At 53.4% G+C, this 10,255-nt stretch overlaps 2 protein-coding genes and 1 non-coding gene across 3 annotated transcripts; 1 reads left to right on the top strand and 2 right to left on the bottom strand.

Annotated features, from left to right (window-relative positions):
- Positions 1-237: 237 nt before the first annotated feature.
- Positions 238-370, bottom strand: LOC126014709 (small nucleolar RNA SNORA51). The gene has a single exon (XR_007497709.1). It is a non-coding gene; the product is annotated as a small nucleolar RNA SNORA51 (small nucleolar RNA).
- A 1,602-nt stretch (positions 371-1,972) lies between these two features.
- On the top strand, positions 1,973-4,969 carry MFAP4 (microfibril associated protein 4). The gene is made up of 6 exons (XM_049776950.1): positions 1,973-2,005; positions 2,313-2,391; positions 2,632-2,786; positions 3,281-3,377; positions 3,454-3,636; positions 3,936-4,969. The coding sequence occupies exons 1-6, from the start codon at positions 2,000-2,002 to the stop codon at positions 4,181-4,183; spliced, it is 768 nt and encodes a 255-aa protein (XP_049632907.1). The 5' UTR covers positions 1,973-1,999; the 3' UTR covers positions 4,184-4,969.
- Positions 4,970-5,125: 156 nt separating this feature from the next.
- On the bottom strand, positions 5,126-10,018 carry MAPK7 (mitogen-activated protein kinase 7). Its single transcript, XM_049776833.1, has 5 exons — positions 9,755-10,018; positions 8,793-8,958; positions 6,164-8,018; positions 5,718-5,851; positions 5,126-5,583 (listed from the first exon to the last, which is right to left on the bottom strand). The coding sequence occupies exons 1-5, from the start codon at positions 9,999-10,001 to the stop codon at positions 5,430-5,432; spliced, it is 2,556 nt and encodes an 851-aa protein (XP_049632790.1). The 5' UTR covers positions 10,002-10,018; the 3' UTR covers positions 5,126-5,429.
- Between the last annotated feature and the right edge of the window lie 237 nt (positions 10,019-10,255).

The raw sequence follows: 10,255 nt of genomic DNA, 5'->3' as shown, positions 1-10,255 counted from the left end.
CTATGGCTCTTTACCAGCAGCTGGTTCTTTACAGAACCAGGCCCAGGGACTTTGGAGAAGTGTGGACCTAAACCAGAGCTGACAGCTAACTTTAAGCCCGGAAATAGTTCATTTGTTCACCCATTTAATCAAGGCTTTTTCATCACTTAAATTTTCGATGTTTCTGCCTGTGTGTGGGGCCAGAAGTCAACGCAAATAGATGTTCAAAAGTGACCTTTTTTTTTTTTTTTTCCTTTTTTTGGTCCCCCAATTCACAATACAGACCAGGCAAAGGGCCTGGGTTGAGGTGTATATGGGGTGCATTTACTGTACCTCCTCTTTCTATACAGTCAGTGTAAAGAACACAGATTGTGGTAAAAATTGGGAGGCCTTATCTTTTCTTTTTTTTAATATATACATATATAAATCCTTCACCAATGCAACATTCCCAAAAGTGACCTGTTCTTTATGCCAGTCTGTGCCAGTCTCTATGGTGGAATAGGGAGTATAGACCTGACCAGAGCCATAGTATAGCATAGCAAGTAGGGCACTTGACTTGGATGTGGCTAATCTGGGTTTGATCCCTGGCATCCCATGTGGTTCCCTGAGCACCACCAGGAGTAATTCAAAGCATTATAAAGTGTGTCCCCACCTTTTCCCTCCCCAAAAGGGAAGCACAGACCCTAGCCATTAGCAGATAAGGCCAATGTGAGGTCAACTGGTACCACAGCAAGAACAGTCCAAGGCCTCAGGCCTCCACACAGAGGGCTAGTATAGCTGATTGTTCTTTTTGAGTCTCACTCAATAAAGGAGAAGGTTTATAAAATAGGCAGTAACCAAACTTAAGTCCCTTTCCAATCCAAGGTGAAAAACATAGCCTGTCTAAGGTATTAAGCGACAAACTGAGGCTCAAAAATGGTGATGGTCAAAATGCCCATCTGGAAAGATGACTCCGGAAGAGGACACCAGTAGCTGAGAGCTGCATGAAGAGAGGCTAGCAATGAGTCCCTAAGCACAGCTCTCAGGGGATCTGAGGGAAGAAAGGAGCAGATAGGGCCCAGGGACGTTTAGGAACTAAGCTCAGTGAGGGGCAGAACAGGATGGACTTTCAAGGCAGAAGGAAGGGGACGCTGGTTCAGAGAGGTTGACGCAGAAATCTGCGGTGAATGGGCACCAAAATGAGAAGTCTGGACCAAAGAGTTGAGGTATGGAAAACAGAAGAGGCCCTATGCTCGTGTATATATAAACCACAGAGATGAGCCAGGGAACTCCTTAGGAGGGGTAAGAGGAGGCCTGAGGGGCCAGAGCAAGGAGATTTGGAGAGGGGCCCTGGCTTGAGCTGGGGCAGACAGCAGTTGGACGCCTGCAGGCTGTGCTCATGGCTCAGAAATGTCCCAGGCCTGCCAGGAGACGGTCTGGCCTTCACTGCCCCTGTCCCCCACAGCATGTCAAGCCCCGTCAGACATCAGGAGCTCTAAAGCTGTCCCCCCCTTACCGCCCCCCTATTCGGTTTTCTGCTACCCCAGAACAGGCCTCCCCTTCCCAGAACTGACACACCTACACTCCCACCCCCTTCAGCTTCCCTCCAATGGTTGATGGAACACAGGCCCAGGAAGGAGAAGGAGAAAATAAACAGACAGCTGCGGGGGAGGGGGCATCAGGAAATGGCAGTGCTGTGGTGCCAGAGAGCCCAGAGGTCCAGAGGGTGTCGTCGGAGGGGCTCGGGAGCAGCCAAGCTAGCAGGGAGTTAATGTCTGCAGAGCTTTGCCCCTGGGAGGCCTAATGAGACACAGGTGGCCCCTGGCCTGCACTCACACCAACAGCCAGTTCTCTGGTTGTAAACTGATGCTCACTCTGTCAGCTCCAGTCTGGAAGGGGGGTTTAAAGGGAGGGGGCTCCTGCAGCTACAGGGGGCGGGGTTGGGTGGCTGGCAGGGCCCCAGCACATAACTCTGGGCTGTTGCAGTCTGGGGCTCAGTCTGTGGCAGTAGACACCAAGGGCTTGGAGCTGAACTGACAGCATGAAGGTACCAGATCTGGGGCCGGGAGGAGAGGTTCACAGCATTGGGGAACTGGGCGCCTCTGTAGCAAAGCCCCTCATCAGAGAAGTGGCTATAAAGGCATAAGGCTTGTGACCCAAGGAGCTCTTGTGTTCGGTGGAGGCTGGGTCTGGCCCAGGGGAAACACTGAGGAGAAAGACGCCAAAAGCCAGGCAAGGGAATGTGGGCCGGTTGTTTGTGTGTGTGGGTGGGTGGGTGGGGGGGTCAAGGTCTCTGGGATTGAGGGAGGGTCACTGTGTGGGATTGAGGAGTGACGGTCTTTCGTCTTCTCTAGGCCCTCCTGGCCGTGCCGCTGTTCCTGCTTCTCTCCATGCCGCCCTGTGCACCCCAGGCTTCTGGGATCCGGGGAGATGGTAAGGAGGATCACATCATCATCATACCCTGGCTAGGCAAGAGGGTGTTCTGAACCCACATTTTAGGAGTCATTCTCCTTTGGTGCCCCAGTTCTGCAGAAACGGGGCAGGAAGATGACTGCTATCTTGCCATTTCTTTTTAGAGTACCTGTGTAGTGAGGATAGAGACCAACTGCTGGGTACTGAGGTCTTTGTGAAGACCCAGTATCCAAGCCTCACTCTCCCCATCCCATCCCCCAGCTCTAGAAAAATCTTGCCTTCAGCAACCCCTGGATTGCGATGACATCTATGCCCAGGGCTACCAGGCAGATGGCGTCTACCTGATCTACCCCTCTGGCCCCAGCGTGCCTGTGCCCGTCTTCTGTGATATGACCACCGAGGGCGGGAAGTGGACGGTGAGTGGGAAGGTTAGAAGGGAAGACTCCAGACCTAGTTCCAGCTGTGTGACCAAACATCATCTCTGTAGGCCTCAGTTTCATTATCTCTAAAATGGGGTCAATAGGTTACTCAGCACACATCATCAGTAAGCTGCAGTAATACTTTAATTCTAAGGGCTTCAGACCAGTTAGTACAAATAATCTTCACAGCTATTCTGTAAGGTACCTTGTGTAGCTGAAGAACTCAATCCCAAAGGGGTGAAGTCACTTGCCCAAGGTCACAGTCAGTAGTAGGACTCATATCCAGGTGCTTTAAGTTTAGAGCACCATCCATTTCCCTATCTCCTTAAGCTCTTCTTGGCACTCAGTAGTTGAGGGGAGGCCCAAGCCAGGTAAGACCCATGTGCCTTACCTCACTCCTAATTCAATCAGCACAACAGTACCCAGGCTTGGGGTGGTCTCTGCTCCTGCCCCAGACACTTGCATGTCCAGGTTCATCCTTTCTGCTCCAGATTTTCCAGAAACGATTCAACGGCTCTGTGAGTTTCTTCCGGGGCTGGAACGACTACAAGCTGGGTTTTGGCCGCGCTGATGGGGAGTACTGGCTAGGTAAGATAGGGGTCAAGCAGGCTGGGGGACTGCCCCAGAGCCAATACAGAGCTCAGCCACTGACCCTCCTCCACAGGCCTGCAGAACCTGCACCTCCTGACACTGAAACAGAAGTATGAGCTGCGCGTGGACTTGGAGGACTTTGAGAACAACACAGCCTACGCCAAGTATGTCGACTTTTCCATCTCACCCAATGCTGTCAGTGCAGAGGAGGATGGCTATACCCTCTACGTGGCAGGCTTTGAGGATGGCGGCGCAGGTAACCTAACCTAACAGCCAATGAGAACGGGTGCAGGGAACTAGGAGGCAAAGCTGACACGGTCCAGCTGCTCCAAGCCCTTCAATTCCCCCCTTTCCTGTGGAGCCTGGAAAGGTCGTTACTGGCTCCTAGCCAGTCTGGGCTTAGCTTTGGGGAGAAGCTACATATGCTCTTGGCAGCTCCATGAGGAGCACCTTTTGGTTTTCTACCCTGTATGGCCCCCATACAAAGGGATTGTCATGTGATACCTTATTCAGAGCTCCCCCACTGAGCAGTGTCCCCCTCCTGCCTTCCATCAGGTGACTCCCTGTCCTACCACAGTGGCCAGAAATTCTCCACCTTTGACCGGGACCAGGACCTCTTTGTGCAGAACTGTGCAGCCCTCTCCTCAGGAGCCTTCTGGTTCCGCAGCTGCCACTTCGCCAATCTTAATGGCTTCTACCTGGGTGGTGCCCACCTTTCCTATGCCAATGGCATCAACTGGGCCCAGTGGAAGGGCTTTTACTACTCCCTCAAGCGCACTGAGATGAAAATTCGCAGGGCCTAAGGCGCTGACATCTATCAGGCCCCACCCTCTTCTGGATATTCTAGCAGCTTTCCATGAGTGCTCTCCCCACTTTCCCTGTCTTGCCCCACCCAAAGCCCCCCATCTGTCTACTCTGTCTCTCAGCACCTGCTTCTCAGTGTGCCTTGTGGCTCTAGCCCCAGTTGGTCCCATCCCACAGCCAGCTACAAGACAGGACACTGGTCCCTCAACCCAAGGCAACATGGCCCAACCTGGCAATGGCCCAACTGCCCCATCCTGAGCTCCACAATGCTTGAGTTGCCAGTATCCTTGTCCACAGGTTGAGAGCTAGTTCTGTTCTCCAGGCTGTGACTCTCAGAACTCCAAATTAGCCCAGCGTCCATGACATGGACTGCTGAGGCCACCCTAGCTGGCTCAACTTAATTGATCCAGTTTGACCAATATCCACACCACATGCCAGGTCTTACCGCAGCATTCCCTCCAGCTGCAGAGTATCTCCCCTTCTTGTTTCCTTCCTACCCACTTATTACTCAGGAGTGAGCACCATGGATCACGCCACCCCAACCCTATCTATTGTACTCAGCTTCCCTTGCCTGTCTATTCTAGATCCCAAAACTCCATGCTGAGACTCTATTTTACCACAACTATTGGACACCACTCCCAAGCAGCCACAACCAAGGTAGGCCTAGAGCCAAGGTCCACCTGTCCTCTCACCATCACCACCATGCCTGCCTGCCACCTCCCCAAACAGGTTTGACTGTGGAGGGGCAGAAGGCAACCTTTGTGGGGGCTTGAAGCAAGTAGGGATGAGGACTCAATAAACCTCAGGACCTGAATGAAATAGCCTTGATTTCTGTGCATAAAATGTGGGTGCTTGCCCCCCCTAAATGTGGAAACCTGGCTCCTCTTTGCTCCCTTCTAATGGCACCCTGCCCTCAACTACAAAAAAGGTAGCTGGAGTCAGGTAGTAAAGGGAACCTTGTATTTCAAAGGACTCTAATTTAGACAGTGAAAAGGTTGTGTAATAATAAAATTATAATATAATAACAATAATAATAAAAATACAATACTGAAAAGATCTCTCAGGGAGGAGGGTATTCCCCATGTCATGGCTTGTTGGTGGCTCAGGTGGCTGCTTATGGCTGTCAAGACAATCTGAGATGAACCTGCAAAATAATCTAAGCCAAGTGTCCCCTACTGGTTCAAAAGGCTCTGATAGGCCTAAAGGCTGGATCTGCCCTTGGCAGCAAGGCACAAAGTTGTGGTCCTAGGGCTCCTGGAGGTCAGGCAAGTCTGCTAGCAGCATTGGGGAGTCCATCTGAATTTCACGCTGCAGGGACTCAATGTCAGCAGGGTTCATGCCATGGCCCTCAAGCCAATCAGCAAGCAGGGAAGCTGAGAGTGAAGCTGAGTCTGACTGCCTGCATGGGAAAGAAAGGGAAAGATACTATCAATTAGGCTGGCTACATGCCTGATCCATTCGCTATTTCCTTTCAGAGACCCCTCCCCCGCCCCCACCCAGCTCCATCCCAGAAGCTTGGTCCAGCCATCTTACCCATCCTGTGGCCCGTCAGCTACACCCATATCAAAAGATTGGTTTAGAAATTCCTCCAGGTCAAAGCCAACACCATAGCCAGCCCCACTTCCCTTTGGAGTGCCTGAGAACACGGGTGGCAAGGGGTCTTCCACCTATAGAAAATGACAACAGGTTACTATGTAGTACCACCAAGAGGCCAAACAAGGGCTGAAGTCAGCAACTCCAGACATGGATGGGTGTCCATGTCACTGACTGGAGCCCATCTCCAGGTTTTGCACTTCCTAATAAGCATCTTAGTCTCCCAGCATCCTCCTTATTGTCCTATGCTCCTTTACTGAGCAAAGCAACAAGTTCTAAAAGATAAAGCCTATCTGCTGCTCATTTATGAAGAAAAGCATACCCAAACCTACCCAAACCCATTTTCTGGGCCAAGTCAAGGTGTCACCATGGTCTGGGCTTCTCACCTGTGACTTGGACAGCTGCTGGGTCACCAGGTTTACATCGGGTGACTCTGAGGTGGAAGGCTGAGGTGCACCCCCAGGGTCTGGCAGGGGAGATCCAGAAGGGAAATAAGGCAAAACACCTGGGGCACTGGTGCCAGGCAGCCCTGGTGGTGGCACCAGTGACTGAGGAGCCAGGAGGTTAGAGGAGGTGGCAGTCTGGAGTGCAGCAGGGCCTGGAAGGGGCCCAGGACCAGGAGGGTGGGGAGCAGGGCCAGAAGTCACAGAGGCAGGCTGAGATGCAGAAGCTGGGGTGGAACCTGCAGGCTGTGGTGTGGTGCCTGTGGGTGGGCTAGTGGTCTGGGCGGCAGGGGGTGCGGGTATTGGGGCCTGGGCTGGTCCTAAGATGGGGGCTGGTGCTGGGGTTGGAGCTGGAGGCCGGGCCATACGAGTCCAGCGTTCCAGCAAGCTACGATCATTGTCACTGAGCACCAGCCCAGCCAGGGGATCAGTGGAAGGACCCCCAGAGACACCAGCCCCTCGCTCCTTGCGTTCCCGTTCTTGTCGCCGCTTCTCCCGTTCCTTGGCTCGCTCCTGCCTCCTCCGTCGTTTTTCTTCCCGCTCTCTCTGGCGCTCCTGGGCAGTCACCGGCTTCCGAGGCTCAGGAGCTTCCAGGGGGACACTAGGGCCATCTGCAGGGAAAGTTGGGCAATAGTAAGAGAAAGAACCCACAACCCTGAGCCAGCCAGGAGCTCCCCTCTGACACACCCTCCACAACCAGTAGTGTTTCCACAAGGTACCTCTGAGTCGGCTCCTCAAGGACTTGAGCAAGGCCGCCTTGAGGGCTGCCTTTGTGTTGTCAGAAATCGCGCCCTCCCTCTTTGGGGGAGCCAGCTCACTGATGTGTAAGGGTGGCTGCAGGGTCAGATCAATGGTTTCAGGTGCAGGGCCAGGGCAAGGCAGTGGGGCTGGTGGAGGTGACTCCATGGCACAATCCCCACTGGGAGTCCAGGGACTGGGCATCTCCACATCAGGACAGCCAGGCTCACTGGCCACAGGTTGCAGTGAAGGCTGGAAGCGTATCTGCTGGCGGATGCCCTCACGCCGGGCATGGAAGTCCTCAATCTCTGCCACGATAGCCTCCTTAATGCGCTCCCTGGTGAGGGCTTCACGGTCAAAGGCAAAGTCAAAGGGTGGTGCACAGTCGGGCTCATCATCAGGGTCATGGTATTTGGCCAGAAAGGGGTGACGAAGAGCAGCAGCTGCCGAGATGCGGGCACTGGGTTCAAAACGAAGCATTCGCCCTAGCAGTGAGAGAGCCTGGCGATCTGCACCTGGGTACACTGTCTCCCAGGGCACAGGCTGTCGTGGTGGCAGGCTCTGGATGTAGGCCCGCACTCTCTCAGCCCCCACGGCCTGAATCACTGCTGGTGATGGAGTACCCAACACCATCATAATCAGCTGCAGCTGGTGCACATAGTTTTTACCTGGAAAGAGCTGGCGCCGGGCCAGCATCTCCCCAAAGATACACCCCACAGACCACAGGTCGATAGCTTGTGTGTACTCATGGAGTGAGAGCATGAGCTCAGGAGCACGGTACCAGCGTGTGGCCACATACTCAGTCATGAAGTACTGGTGTTCAGCAGGAGAGGTACACAGGCCACGGGCCATGCCAAAGTCACCAATCTTCAGCTCGCAGTTCTCATTCACCAGCAGGTTGGAGGGCTTAAGGTCACGGTGAATGACTTGAGCTGAGTGCATGTACTTAAGGCCACGCAGCAGCTGGTACAGGAAGTAGCGCACATGTTCCAGTGTGAGTGGCTGTGAAGAATGGATGATCTGGTGAAGGTCGCTTTCCATCAGGTCCAGAACTACATAGCTGGAAGGGGTAGGGGACAGAGATGTTAGATACTACCCTCTCCCAAATTCCAGCCCCTTCCTCAGGAAGCCACCCTAACTCCAGACATAATGGCTATACCCTTTCCTCTGTAGGGATCAACAGCATAGCAAAAAGATTCTAGATTCTCTAACTTTTCCATGGCCTTAAGTTCGAGCATTTTTCTAAGATAAGTTTTCCCAAAGTTTAGGCCAGAATAGGCCAAAAGATTTGGGTCTGTGGGCCGGAGAGATAGCACAGCGATAAGGCATTTGCCTTGCATAAAAAAGGACTATAGTTCAAATCCCGGCATCCTATATGGTCCCCCGAGCCTGCTTTGGGCGATTTCTGAGCATAAAGCCAAGAGTAACCCCTGATCATCACCGGGTGTGACCCAAAAACCAAAAAAAAAAAAAAAAAAGATTTCTGTCTGTAGTTAATACCATTATTTGGTAGTCATGACTTGAAGAACTATGATGAGAACTGTGAAGACTTCTCCCCTTTCTGCAGAAAAGTGTTCTGTAATTGGTAGTTTGTTATGAGGACTAGGAAGCCACAGTTACAGTAGGATTACCATTCATTTACTACCTTATACTCATCTGTACTCTTAAGAAATCTCAGTTGGCTCTCCAAAAGCACTATTTCTAAATTCATAGCAATTTACCTGGCTTGCTTTACATTTACATTTACATTCCAGAACTTTAGTAGTATGGCCCCAGACTTCAGAAAAAAAAAATCTCAATACTGCCTCCCTTTCCGAACATCAATGCTTCTTACACAGACTTGAACTCGCCATAAGGAACAGTGGGCCTCAGGATATCCTTAATGGCAATAATGTTGTCATGCTTGAAATGCTTGAGGATCTTGAGCTCCCGGAGAGTTCGCTTTGCATTGGTCACCACATCAAAAGCATTAGGGATCTTCTTGATAGCAACCTGCTGGCCTAGGGAGTAAGGAAAAGGCAGATACCATACATATCTTGTAGTAGTTGCAGGATGGCAAGCAGGACCCTTTCCACACCTACTTTCTAGGACATAAAAATACCAGCCACTCTGTACTTAGTCTGTGCCCAAAACTCTGCAGTCGAACTCTGAATACAAGAATTTTTACATCTAGGGGCCAGAGAGATAGCATGGAGGCAAGGCATTTGCCTTGCGTGCAGAAGGATGGTGGATTGAATCCAGGCATCCCAGGATGGTTCCCGGAGCCTGCTAGGAGCGATTTCTGAGCGTAGAGCCAGGAGTAACCTCTGAGAGGCACCCGGTGTGACCCAAAAGAAAAAGGAAAAAAAAAAAAATTTTACATCTATCCCCCAAGGCGGGCGCTAACTCCAAATCAGAGAGAGGAAAAATCTGCCTCAGTCACTTGTGGGGTTTTGCATCGTGGAGGACCCCAACTCTGCCCGCCCATCCATCCCCTAAGAAAAACTCGCACCACCACCCCAACCCTATTGCAAGTCTCTGGCTCCAGAACACACTTCTCGTTTTGGAAAACAAGAACCCAACTCCATTCGGGTCTAAGCTGGGTCGGGAGTTGGCAGGTGAGAGCAAAGGAAAAGAAAAAACCACCGGCTGCTATCCGAGTCCTGGGGGGCAATCCGGCGCCTGGCACCCTGTAGGATGCCAGCGATGGGGTGGAAGCAGCGTTCATTCATTCACATCCCCGCGCCGACTTGGGGCTCCTGGGGCTCCGCAAGCCACGGCCTGTGTCCAGGTGCGGGGCCGGGGGCGGCGGCTCACCCGTGAGGCGGCGGCGCGCCGAGGACACCACCCCGTACGCCCCGTTGCCGATGGTCTCGATGATCTCGTACTCGTCGCCCACGTCGAAGGTCACGTCGAAGGAGCGGGCCTTGAGCAGGGCCAGGTTCTTGGCGGCCACCGAGGCGGCGGCGGCGGCGGCGGCGGGGTTGGCAGGCTCCGTCTTGGCCGGCCCCGAGGGCTTCCCGGGGCCGTCCTCGGCGTCCTCCTCCTTCAGGGGTTCCGCCATGCCCGCCGGGCCTCAGTTTCCCCCTCTGCCAAGTCTGGAGTGCAAGGCGGGGATCGCCGAGTCGCCTGAGGCTGAGGCCGGGCAGGGGGCGACGGGCTCCCCGTGGGGCGCAGTGGCAACGACCCAGCGCAGGCAGGCCGGGACTGGGGGGTGCAGAGCCCCCCGGCCGGGTCCGAGGCGGGTCGGCGGTGGGGGGAGGAGCGGCGAAGAAAGGTCCAGGAAGAAAGGCAGGGGCGGGGCACTAGGCTGTGCTC

Source organism: Suncus etruscus, chromosome 7 (assembly GCF_024139225.1).
Source record: "Suncus etruscus isolate mSunEtr1 chromosome 7, mSunEtr1.pri.cur, whole genome shotgun sequence".
NCBI lineage: Eukaryota > Metazoa > Chordata > Mammalia > Eulipotyphla > Soricidae > Suncus > Suncus etruscus.
Note: the sequence above shows the minus strand (reverse complement) of the source record. Positions and strands in the feature narration are given on the sequence as shown.

Coding starts and splice junctions, on each gene's coding strand:
- MFAP4 (XM_049776950.1), top strand. Junction 2,392..2,631: donor TTCTGGGATCCGGGGAGATG/GTAAGGAGGATC, acceptor CCCATCCCCCAG/CTCTAGAAAAATCTTGCCTT. Junction 2,787..3,280: donor CCGAGGGCGGGAAGTGGACG/GTGAGTGGGAAG, acceptor TTTCTGCTCCAG/ATTTTCCAGAAACGATTCAA.
- MAPK7 (XM_049776833.1), bottom strand. CDS start 10,001: ATGGCGGAACCCCTGAAGGAGGAGGACGCCGAGGACGGCCCCGGGAAG. Junction 8,959..9,754: donor GGCGCGCCGCCGCCTCACGG/GTGAGCCGCCGC, acceptor CTTACTCCCTAG/GCCAGCAGGTTGCTATCAAG. Junction 5,584..5,717: donor GCTGACGGGCCACAGGATGG/GTAAGATGGCTG, acceptor TTTCCCATGCAG/GCAGTCAGACTCAGCTTCAC.